The 12,928-nt window shown below is 36.3% G+C and overlaps 1 protein-coding gene across 2 annotated transcripts in view; it reads right to left on the bottom strand.

Moving 5' to 3' along the window:
• Positions 1-12,928, bottom strand: part of PTPRD (protein tyrosine phosphatase receptor type D) — a gene marked incomplete at both ends in the record, with an annotated part of 269,207 nt that overhangs the window by 101,520 nt on the left and 154,759 nt on the right. For both annotated transcript variants that reach the window (XM_079548803.1, XM_079548804.1), the window contains 4 exons: positions 4,175-4,265; positions 9,559-9,818; positions 10,686-10,786; positions 11,219-11,806. In XM_079548803.1, the coding sequence (XP_079404929.1) occupies positions 4,175-4,265; positions 9,559-9,818; positions 10,686-10,786; positions 11,219-11,806 (1,040 nt within the window). The remainder of the gene's footprint in view (positions 1-4,174; positions 4,266-9,558; positions 9,819-10,685; positions 10,787-11,218; positions 11,807-12,928) is intronic.

Genomic DNA, 12,928 nt, shown 5'->3' with positions numbered 1-12,928 from the left:
AGCAACTCCCAAGGGACCCATGGTACAAGCATCCTGAACAGGTCAAAGTCCGCCGTCTTGAAGTTCAAGATAGCAGTTTTGCTAATCTCCTTTCTGATATCTCCCAGAATAGAGAATTCTACAATTTCATGGTTGCTCTGCCCAAGACAGTCCCCAGCCTTCACATCTCCCAGCAGTCATTCTCTGTTAGTGAAGAGCAGTTCTAGCAGGGCACCACCCCTGGTAGGCTCTTCTACCAGTTGCATAAGGAAGCTATCTTCCACACACTCTAGAAACCTGTTGGACTGCTTCCTCTGTGCTGTATTATACTGCCAACATGTATCAGGGAAAGTGAAGTCTCCCACGAGAACAGGTGCTGGCAATCACACGACTTCCACAAGCTGCTCATAGAATGCCTCATCCATCTCTTCATTTTAATCATAACAGACCCCCACCCCTACAGGCCTTCCCCCTGATCCTTACCCAGAGACACTCAGATTTATCATTCCCAACCCCAAGCTCTTCAACATAAAAACAGTCTTTAATAAAAAGGACTACACCACCACCCTTCCTTCCTCAACTATCCCTTCTGAAGAGCTTGTAGCCATCCATCAAAGCTCTCCAGTCATGGGAGTGGTCCCACCATGTTTCAGTAATAGCAACTAGGTCATAGTTAGGCTGCCACACAATAGCTTCTAACTCCTCCCGCTTGCTGCCCATGCTGTGTGTATTAGCGTAGACTCACTTCAGCCGAGTCATCTGCCTAACCCCCTAACAGCTCAAGCACTGTTCCCCTGGGCTCATCTCTTGTGAGGCCTCTTTTGTCCCCTTCCCCTGTCATAGCCAATTTAAAACTCTTTCGATATGCCCTGCTATCTTCTGCACTAGGATTTGTTGCCCCCTTTGAAATATGTGAGTTCCATGATGAACAGGACAGGGGCCGAGTAAACTGCCCCATGATCAAAAAACTCAAAGTTTCTGGCTCAACACCAGCCTCTGAGCCAATTATTCATTGCTTATGCTTTCAAAGTCCACTCCGTTCCTCAGTGCCCCTGAAGGTATAGAACAAAAAATCACCTGAGTTCCCGCTCCTTGAACTAAACGCTCCAAACCCCTGAAATCTTTTTTCATATCTCATAGCTTCTCTGATCAGTTTCATCACTTCCAACCTGAACTATGAGTAAAGGAAAAAAATCAGTGGACCTATCCAGCTTAGGGAATTTCTTGCATATGTCACTAACCCAGGCCCCACGAAGGCAGCGCAATTCATGATGCTCGGGTCCAGTCTGCATATGGGGCCCTCCGTTCCTCTGAGAAGAGAGTCACCCACCACAACCACCCTTCCTGATAGAGGCAGTCTGAAGGCATGGGGGTGACCACCTTGCCTTGGGCTCCATCGTAGGCAGATCTTCCATTGCCTCCCCACTTACTTCCTTTCAATTTCTAGTGTCTGAAACCTGATGAGGCGCTGAAATATGTTGCCCAGAGAAGTTGTTGATGCCATATCCCAGAAGACATTCAAAGCCAGATTGGATTGAGTCTTGACCAGGGGTTTTTAGAACTAGATGATCTTTAAGATCATTTGTAGGCCAAACCATCCTATGATCCCTGGGCAGACTGTTTCAATACAGAATCACTGTGAAGAAATTCCTAACATTCAATCTAAATTTCTATTTCTGCAGCTAGCAGTAATTTCTCAGATGTTATCAGTTGTTGCCTGATAAGAGACCCCCACTATTTTCACCATTAATGTATTTTCAGAAAAATGTAGGGAGCAATGACGTCCCCTTCTGTTTCCTATTCTGAGGACTAAACAAACCCAGATATCTCAGATACTCTCATGACGCTTATCTTCCAGTTCTCTGCCATCCTTGTTGCTCTTCTCTGCACTTTCAAGCAATTTAATGGGCTTCTTGTAGTGAACACAGTATTAGAGGTGTGGTCTCACCAGTGCCAGAGGCCTATCACTCCACTAGACCTGCTGACTGCTCAAACCAGGATGCCATTTGCCTTTGTGTACACATAGGCATACTGCTGGCTCATATTCAATCAGCTACTGTACAGAAAGCATCCCCAGGTCCTTTTGTACCAGTAAAATTCCTCGCTGCTCTTCCCCAAGTCTATACTGCTGCATCAGTACATCCTCAAGCAGATTGGCAATCTTGCCAAACTTGGTACCTTCTGTGAACTTGAGAGTGCACTTGATTCTCTCACACAGATCATTGATAAAAATGTAAATAAATAAATAAATAAATAAATGGCCTTGTAATGAGCTGTGGGGGAATGCCAGTGGTGAGTGGCCAGCAAATGGAATGAACTCTTTGAGACCCACTGCCCAGCCAATTCCTCAACTAGTCAATTGTACGTTTCTTCAAAGCATAAGTAACCAGTTTCTCCAGGAAAATACTGTGCAAGACTATGACTGACATAAACAATACCAACACTCTTTCTCTCATCTATGAAGTGAGTTGTCTTGTCACTGAAAGTGATGAGGCTAGTCAGGAAGACTTGACTTTCAGAAACCCATGCTGTCTGCTATTGTTTTGTATGTGTCGTGAGATGGAGCTCAAGATGAAGTGTTCCGTGACCTTCCTGGGTACTCAGGTCAGACTGACAGGACTGTAATTTCCTGAATCTTTCTTCCTGACCTTCTTGCAGATGGGCATCACATTCATCAATCTTCAGCCAACTAGGACTCCCCTGGTTAGTCAGGACTGCTGATAAATTATTGAAAGAGGCCTGGTGAGTGTTTCTGACAGCTTCTTCAGTGCGCTTGGATAAATTCCACCTGGTCCTACAGACTTGTGAATATTCAAAACAGAAAGGAGTTGACTTATACTTTCCCACTGTATTTTAAGGACTTCATTTTTCTTCATGTTTCTTCCTCTCACCATCTTACAAATTAACAGTCTGGGTATCCTGTGAACAATTGTCCTTTCTAAGAAAGACTGAGGAAAATTTTTCCGAGGAAAACTTTTTGTTTTCCTCATTGTTCACACTGTGTTGCCCCTCACATCCAATAAAAGATGGAGTCTCCTTATTTCTCCTTTTGTTACTGATGTATTTATCAACGCATCTTTTGCTACACTAGCCAAATTGAGTTCCACCTGGGCTTTGTATCTTCTAGTTTTCTTCCTACAAAATTTGACAGCAGCTCTGTAGTCCTTCAGTTGCCTGCCCCTTCTTCCAAAGCTCCTAGCTCCCTTTTGATTCCTGAATTCCTGACTTTGTACATGATGAAGCTTCTCTGTAACTCAAAAGTCCTGAATCCACCAAAAGAAAAAGTGTGATCAAATAAAAATATCATTAAGCTAGAAACCATATGTACAAGTTACCATGACACCTAAATGGGATCTAAAATATCAGCTAGATATAGCAATAGTAACATTACCTCTTTCATAACTGGCTTTCATTTGCAACTCTGAGAAGAGCTTTACAACCATAAATAATAGCTTCAATCCATAAGTTTGGAATAATACAATTTAGATTGTACCATATTGCCATACCAGAAGACTGGACTGGATTCTGACACTAAACTTCCTGGTTTATTTATCCTATCAATAATAGAATAGATTTCTAGTATTACTCAGCTTGTCACAAGGGTGAAAAGGTTTCCATTCTTCAAAGAAATGTCATTTGTGGTGTCAAATGATGACACAATATTATATTTTCCAGATTCATTTTTTTCTGAGCACACTCTGCCAGTATATGGAGAACAGTGTAAAATCTTCTCATCAGCAGCCTTACAATATGAGGAAGAAACAGGTAAAGGCAAAGGAAGAAGGTCAAATGTTAAACTGCAGTGCAAAATGCAATTTAACATTTGTTATATGCTTAGCAAACACTCCACTAATGAACCAGACCTTTATTAGAGTTCATATCACTGGTGATTAAGCTTTCTCTGACAACTCATTTCACCTCCTGCACTTTTACATTACACTTCACAATAGGAAAAAGAATAAAATATTAATGCCAACAAAGATCAGACACTTTGTGCGCTTTATTGAAACTTAACGTCTGTAATGTCTTCTAATTTGAGTAACTTGAACTTTGTTTCAGTTCCCAGAGGCTAATTCAAATATAAACACAAAATATTCTGGCAACCAAAACTTCTTAAACTACTAAATTAATTGCATACTACTAATAAGATCGTTTCCTTAAAAAAGGAGAGGAAGACAATGAAAATACACAGTACCTCATCTAGTTCCATTTCATCTGGACTTTCCCATGGTTTGATAAATTTTCCACGAGATCTCTTCAAAGGCACAATAACTATGTAATAGCCTCTGTAAAAGAAAGAGTGGGACAAAAGTGAGGCTGAAAGAAAAGGAAAATAAATTGATGGAGTATGTTTGGTCAGAGCGGCTCATAAAAACTGCCAGGCACACTGAGAAATATTCCAGCCTTCCAAACATATTTATAAATATTCACATTGAAAACAAATTTTGGTATAAAATATTTAACAAAAAATACTACTAATTACCTGCCTTTTCATTTGAACATAGAAATATGTGTAGGAAAATTTAATTACAGTGTCCAAAAATGACTGGATATTTGACTGCAGGTTATTATTTTGTTTGAAATACAAGACCCATGGGGCACTTGTGCCCTACCACCACTAATGTGGAAACAAACAAAAGCACAAACATAAAGGAATTCAAACCCCTAAAATGAAACATTATCCCATTTTTTCCACCTTCATGTAAAATTTGAATAGTATGGTAACATAATGTTACCATAACAAAATAAAACTACATATCATAAATTCACACATTCCACACACAATCTCTTCACTTTTGAGTATTAACTGCCATCAGCTTTTCTTACTTAAGTATTCTTTTCACAGTCATAGATGTATGTTCTCTTTACAGCTAGGATTCACATATCCTCCCACCTATTTTCCAGTCCAAAGTTTTTCTGAAAATATTTTGCTTCCTCTGCACTCCTTCCTCCACTTCTGCCTATTTCTCCACCAAAAATTTCAGATGTGACTAAAGAAATAGTAGAATCACAACAGCATGAAATCCAGGATGGTATAATATGCTATTCAAGACTTCAAGCACTCATTACCTCAGAGAAGGAAAGAAGTTGTTTCCAGTAACAAGATCATTAAGAACGTGTCTCTTGGTCTTGGAAAACAGTGTTTTCTATTCCTGCCTCCTTCCTCCTTTCATTTATTTATTTATTAGTAAGTAAAGGAGGAGTCTAAAGAAAAAGACTTGTCTTACAATTAATCAAAACTTTGCCCTGTCTAAACCAACTTAGCTCGTTCATTTTAATGGTCTCTTCTTAACTAAAGCAATTTCCTTTAAAATAAATCTAACAACAATCTGTATTATTAGCTACTGTTCTAAATGCTTAAGTTCCTAACACTCAATAGCGTTAAGAAATTTGAGAAATTTATTTTTAGAAATGCAAAGCTCTAACAGATCTTATTAAACAAGTGCAGCCACAGATCTGTAACTTTTCTCTTGTTGAATTGTCATTATTTAAAGAAAATTTGTATCATATATTCTTTACAGTAGAAATGAAAAATAATCTTTAAGAATTATATTCTTATTAATTAGTAAGGCTGCTTGAGCTCAGATTTTAAAGCTGAGTATGTCTACTAAACAAATCTTCAGATTTTCATTTTTTTCCTTCAATGTTACCTTAAATGTTACTTTAAATATTTTTTTTTAATAGTTTTATGAAACAAGAACACTAAAATATCTGTAGTAAGATGTATTCTCTGCTTCATAATAATCTAATTATAATACTACTACTATTACATCTAGGCATATATTTTTTCCAAACATATATCAGGATTAGATGTATAACTACATTTCTGAAATTATCTGATTGAGAGATATGACAGGACCCTAAGCAGGAATCTGTCAAGATTTCTCGTGGGGTAACAAGAGAAGTAAAAATGTTATAAATAAATACAAAATTTTAAAAGAAGTTTAATTGGGCTCTAAAATGCTTCCTCTTTAACGCAAAAAATTGCAAATGACATAAATAGCTCTTCCTTGTTGACATTTCCCCTCACCCCACAGGTTGTGACTTTTGTCTTCACATATGATTTTGAGAAAATTTTTCCAGGATCTCTGCCTCCCAAGATGCCTTCTGTCACCCTCACAGATTGCTTGTCGGCTCCAAAGTCAGAATACCAAAGGATTCAATTTCTTCAACAGTTTCTATTTAATTATTCCCTTTCCCCAAAAATTGGTTTTTATCAAACTGATGAGAAATAAACTATAAGAAGAATTTCTCAGAAATGACAAGAAGACAAACCAAACAGTAATTTAGGAGTAGACATACTGGACTCAGTGGCTGAAGTAATATTCTTCTAAACTTAATCAGACCTGAAGAAATATTAGTAGACAGCATTTTGGAGTACTTTGAACTAAAATATCTTGTACCAATTAATAAATGGGTGCTATTCTTAATCAGTGTCTGCAGGTCACACTTGCAGTATGCAGATGTTTTATAGTAACTCTGGGGGATAGGAATGAAAACTGTGAAATGCTTAGGAATGTGGCAAACCACAAAAACCACAAAGTAGCAAACCTGTCCGTGCTGAGAATTTTCTGAAAAAAACCAGAGTGCCTTTTCGAAATCAATAACCTATGGAATTTTTACGTGTTGCTAACCCAAGGCTGTAGCTCTAGAAACCAGATTAAAGGATTGAAAACTCTATTTCATAATTAAAAATTTAAGGCAAATAAGTAATCTAGATTTCTCTTAATTCATGCCAGTATCAGAAGTAGTCCAATTGGCCAGCTCTAATGTAAATGCAGAAAAAGAAACCATATCTTGGGGGAATTATACAACTCCCTGCCTATAAACATATATTTTCCTTGAAGTATTTCCAAAGTAGAATTTATTCATATTAGCATCTTGAACAACATTTCTTATCAACACTTAAACAAAACTAGATGGTAGCTGAACTGCAACAATTGGCTATGGATCCTTACAGTGCTTATTCAAACTAGTTACCTCTTAAAAAATCAATTTCCAATATCAATTCGTAGAAGTAATCTGACAAATGAATCTTCCTCAACTATGCTAGCTTTTCTTCTACACAGAAACATGAAATATCTTCAAACATCACATGGAGGATTTTACTCTTCAGTAGTCTCATTTCATAATTTTAACCTGAATGTCAAAATTTCCTGTCTTCATTTTATTTAGTTTCAAGGAGGTTTAGGGTACAATAATGTTTGCTAGGAAGGCAAAAACTTACTCTTTTAACTTGCTTAAGCCTATCTTTAGAACAATGTTCTTCTTTGCTAAGGCATACAACATGAGTAACAAATCCTTGCAAAAGCAGATTTACTCATTTATGTAGTATCTACAGCGTAAATACCTTTTTCAGATTTGTAAGAATTCATATAAAACAACAAGTGAGAATTAGTCCTTATACATCATTCAGACACTAAAGATGTGCTAGATGAATTTGATAGCAGTCCACAGATTGGAGCAGTCCACCTTTTTTTTCCCCCACCTCTTTTTTTTTTTTTATACATAAAAAACATAAATAAACATAGCATCTCTTACAAAAGATATTTGCTTTATTATATTTTGATTGAGTGTGGTATTGTATGCACTTTTGTTTCTTTGTTTTAGTAAGTTGAAGGCAATGAGGGAAATATAAGGCTTGCTAGAACCCATCAGAATTCCAAAGGCTGACATCTTCTATAAAATGCAAGACTTTGCGAACATGAAAGATTCAGAGAAAGATGCTTCAAATAAGAATTGCTTCGAATTAGCCAAAATACTTGAAAAAGAAAAAAAAAAAGAGAAAAAAAGAGAAAAAAAGAAAAAGGAAAAAAGAAAAAGAAAGAGAAAAAAAGAAAGAGAAAAAAAGAAAGAGAAAAAAAGAAAGAGAAAAAAAGAAAGAGAAAAAAAGAAAGAGAAAAAAAGAAAAAGAAAAAGGAAAAAAGAAAAAAAAGAAAAAAGAGAAAAGAAAAACATTTTTCATTTGATATTTCCGCTGTGAGATCCATCTGACCAAACACTAAGATAATGAAAATTGCTCCTGTTCTCTTCAGTAAGTTTTAAAGGATCTTAAAACACTATTCTCAATCTCATTCATTGATCTATCTCAATTTCATATAATCTATCATCTCATCTATAATCCTTTAGGGCAAATAATTAACTGTTTAATCTTCAGTGTAATTAGTATCATTGAAACATTCTCAGTGTAGGATGAATATAACCACTAGTATATAATGTACCCATAGAGGAAAAAGATCAGCAATTGTGCAATAGTTACAGTGGGGTTTGTTTTTTAAGTAAAGTTGTTCTTCCCCTACAAGAGCCCTATAATTTCATATATTCTAGCAAACATTGGATGTCTAAACATGACAGAATTTTCCTTTCAATATTTAGGTGCATCGGTATTCTATTCCCAAGACACATCAATTTTTTTTTGTTTGCTTTTCTATATTAAGCTATATTACATATAAGAAAGACCATTGACTCATTCCACTGCTATCTCCTTTTATTGTTTGACCAGCAACACTGCAAGTTTTTCCTCTGTGAATGCTCTGCCTCATAAATCTTTTTTGACTCAGTCTTCCTTAGCTGCATTTGTTACTGACCAAACCTTACTCAATCTAATACTAATGGCTACATTTTTCAGGTTTTCATCCTTTTACTGTCTCAAAGTCATTTATTTCAGGATTTCACCTGCCTCAAAATTCTCAGTCAGTAATGAAAAGGGAGAGCAACATTCTGAAGAGCTGCCAGTTGGAATGCAGTAAAGAGAAGGCAAGTGAAATCTCCAACAATTTTTAATGATTTTCTCATTTTCTTCCCCATGTCCTTTACATTACAGATGGGAACTTTACAGACCAGCAATAACAGCAACACCCACTGATTCTACAGTGCTTCGTATTTTCTTGCCAAATCTTCTTTGTCTTCTCTGATCCCTGTTCACACAGTTCTGTCAGCTCTTAAGTCCTATTTCTTCTAAATCTCCCAGCACCTTTTCTCCCCAAATGCAACTAACCTCTACAAACTCTGTCAAATCATTCAGCCAAGTCTGCTGTTTGTTTGTTTGTTTTTTGTTTTTTATTTTTTTTTTTAAACTTGGACTAGAGGAGAGGATCTGAATTTTTTGTCTTAAAAACAAACAAACAAACAAACTTCATAATGAAATCACTTGAAATAACCTAAGTGGAGTAACAGCCCTTCATAGTTCCACACAATTCTGGAATAAGATCTAGTATTTCGTGTGCAGGTGCACAAACCTACACAGATAGATTACCCATTCTGTACATGAGGATACATTTTTCTAAACACAGCTGGCTTCATTACTATTTGGAATTAACAGAGAAAAAGAAAAAATTGTCTAAGAAACAACTAGAAACTAGAATATATTTTTTATATTTTTTGCCACTTATATATCCAACCAGAATTTACTACATACTCAGCTAAGTGATAAACTAATATTCACTGTTAGTCCAAATACTTCTAGTTCAGATAGCTGAACTTCATACTCTTAGGGGGATGAAAGCCCTGGTACACCATTACATGTCCAGTTTTTCTTAGCAGAATAGTAATAATTATCAATGCCATCAAGTCACTCACTTTATATTCTCGTTTGATGGTACTTCTGGAAGTTCCACAGTTATCATGCCATCTAAGTTCGTTTTTCCAATGAAGACTGGCTTGGTGCGAAGCACATCTGGTGCAGTCTTTGCTGTCACTCTGTGCTGAAGACCTCCAGCACTGTTCCCTCTGTTTGTCAGCACAAATGAATACGATGTCTCTGGCTTCAAGTTAGTGATCAGTTTTTGAGTAGCACGTCCATCAACCTCCATCACCATTTTGCCGTCATCATAAAGGATCTAAGTTAATGTATAAATCCAGTGAAATTTTTGTTACTAAGGGAAGGCAACTGATATCTCAATTAATTCAGGAATTTGCCTCGCTATAAATTTAAAATGACACTCACAAGTGGCAGTTTAAGTTCTAGGATACTACTAAATTCACTACAGCAGTTAAATGTTCTTTGTATGCAGGAAAAAATGCACTATATTAATGTAGAGTAAGCACTGCTGAAGTCCAATTTCACTTACTCAGCTAGCAGTAGCTTTGCTCAAATCAACTATTTATATCAAGGCACACTTTTCTTAAAGTACCTTTCTTTACTTCAGTCATACTTCATATTCAGAAAGGTTTTAGCATCTATTAGTTTATAAAGTACTGTTCTTTACTGGCCACTTCCTGAGATGACAAGTCATGAATAGTCACATAGAAGTGATGAAGGCCAAACTGAGATCTGGATCTAGTCTCTTTATCTTAATGCCATAGTCAGTGGAGTAACAGAGTTCAAAAATAAGTTGTTACGAATTTGAGGAGATGAAAAGTCAAAAGGAATTCATGGTCATAAAAAAAGTAAAAAGAAAACTATTCTCTTTTCATTGTTCAGTCTAAAATATAGATTGCAATGAACCACAAATTAGCAAGATGCTCATACCATGCATAACAAGTACCACCAATCTGACTTGGAAACATTGCCACAAGAAGTTCATAGAGCCAAAGGACTTAATTTAACAGCTTGGGTCAATGTTGCTGATTAGTTTGCATTCTTCAATATTATAATACAAAAAAAACTCAAAAACCAATACACATAATTCAGTAAAGTACTTAAGTGGTTGAATGTTAGCTTCTAATTTCCCTATTTACTTTCTATCAAATAAAAAGCAACTTACTTTGAAAGGCAAAGCTGAGTTGTAGTTTTCTGGAATCTCCCAAGACAGTAAAACTGAAGTCTTCATTACTGCTTTAACATGAAAATTTTTTGCAAACACTGCTGGAAAAAAAGGAAATTTTGTATGTAAACAATATCTTGGAGTTTAGATTTTGTCATATTTCCACAGCTACCTCGACGTATTAGCTTTCCATTTGGGTCAAAAAAAACAAAATTAATTCAGTTCTCCTACCTGTTCGCGTACATCTAAATATTACATTCTAAGTCATTCTCACTCTTATCTAATGACAATCCAACATGTACCTTCTCCTTACCTGTAAAAATTGTGAAGATGTTAGCCAGAACTTGTTTGGCAAAGGACAACTGAATTCTAAGGCATCCAAAACATATTAAGATTTACATACTTTACCTTTTGTGTTTGTTGAACCTATTTTTATGAATGGGACGGTCAGTTTTATCTACAGCTTCAAAAACACTGATATCCAAAGACCGATACTCCTTTAAAGGTCAACGCCATAAGCAGACAAATCCTACCTTGATCCACGGGTAGTGTCCTGAACTGGACACTTGGACTATATGGACCAGGCCCTTTGCTTGTGTGGGCACGTACTTTTACATCATATGTGGTATCTGGTTTTAAGCCAGAAAGTGTCATAGTGGTATCAGCAGGAACAACAGGGAGTTCTACTGGCTGGTAAGCAACATTGATATCTCTGTACAAGATGGTGTATTTGGTGATAATGCCATTTCTCTCTGCCAAGAGTGGCATCTGCCAAGTTAATTGAACTGACGTAGAAGTAGAGCTTTCTGAGTGGAGATTTTGAGGAAATCCACTGGGTACTTCTTCAGGAACAGAAATCTCTTTAACCATCTCCTCCCCAAAGCCCACTTTATTTCTAGCTGACAGCCTGAAGACGTAAGAAGCTCCTTTGTGAATGTCTGTAGCTGTGAAGTGATCTTCCTTTTCTGAGAACTCCATGGTTGTAAATGTATCCACATCCTTGCGACCAAATTTCAGGCGGTACCCCTGCAGCGGGCCAAAGGTGTCCACAGGAGGGTGCCACTGAATTAGAGCTGTATTCATCTGTGTGTGGCTAATCACAAGACGAGGTTTGCCTGGAACTGTAGCAGAAGGTTATTTAAAGATGATAAATAGAAACAGAACTGCACATAAAGTTATTGAGGCTAGCTTTAACGGGAATATGGATAATTTTCTCTTTCCTCATTCTTCCTTTCACAAATAGCGACCTTTGAAAGAAATAATGTCTGCCTCCTGCACTACTGAGTCATATAGTATAGTGAACTATGATAATAAAGTCATCTACTGTTCATTGTATCCTTCACTTATCATTCTAAATACTGCACTGTTCCTTTATAAATATAGAGAACATTAAGAGGCACAGGAGTTAGAAACATCAATCAAGAAGTAAAACTTCAAACAAACATCTTCTTATGAATGTCTCTGTCCTTATTTAAAAAATACAACTGTATTGCAATAAGCAATAATTTAAATAATCCAAGGTACATATCTGTCATTCCTGTAGCAGCAGTAATAACAATAGAGAAATTAAAAGTCTGTTAATCTGTCTAACAGCGTTCTTGCCACTAAAAGGTAAAATGCTGTAGGAAGAAAGTCAAATTTTTGTGCACTTGAACTGGGTTTCTTCTGGAGAAGAGTGACTATACAGGAAACTCTTTTATGCTTGCACACCAGATATGTTCAAATCTGTAACTGAGGCCTAAGAGGTCAAACTGTTGATTCATCTTTTAAAGAGGTTCAGACAATAAATGCAGTGGGCCCATTCAATTTAGAGGACTAAATTTGCTCTTTGCTGATGTGTGACACGGTATTCTACAGCTCATATGGTATCACTTTATTTCATTAACTGTTTGTGTTCTGTTATATAATTATGAACAAACAAACAATTATTTATATTTGTTTTCATATGTATATATTAATGAAATATTTCTATTTTAAAAATATGTTTCTATTACAATTAAATATTTGATGATGGAGCAAATCCATTAGTATACAGATATTTCTTGTTCGTTGAGTGCCAATATCTAACAGGTCAAGAAATACGAGTGGTTTTTAGTAGTACTGCCACAATAATAGTGTTCCATGATGACTAATGATTTTAAAGAACATTTGAATCTTTCTCATGTGAATGCAATTGTTGCACCACGAGTTCTGATTCCCACATTAGACATTAAAACTTTTTTTTGAGAGTGTAATTATTTTTA

The sequence above is a fragment of the Tetrao urogallus genome (genome assembly GCF_951394365.1).
Source record: "Tetrao urogallus genome assembly, chromosome: Z".
NCBI lineage: Eukaryota > Metazoa > Chordata > Aves > Galliformes > Phasianidae > Tetrao > Tetrao urogallus.
This window is presented reverse-complemented; position numbering and strand designations above follow the sequence as displayed.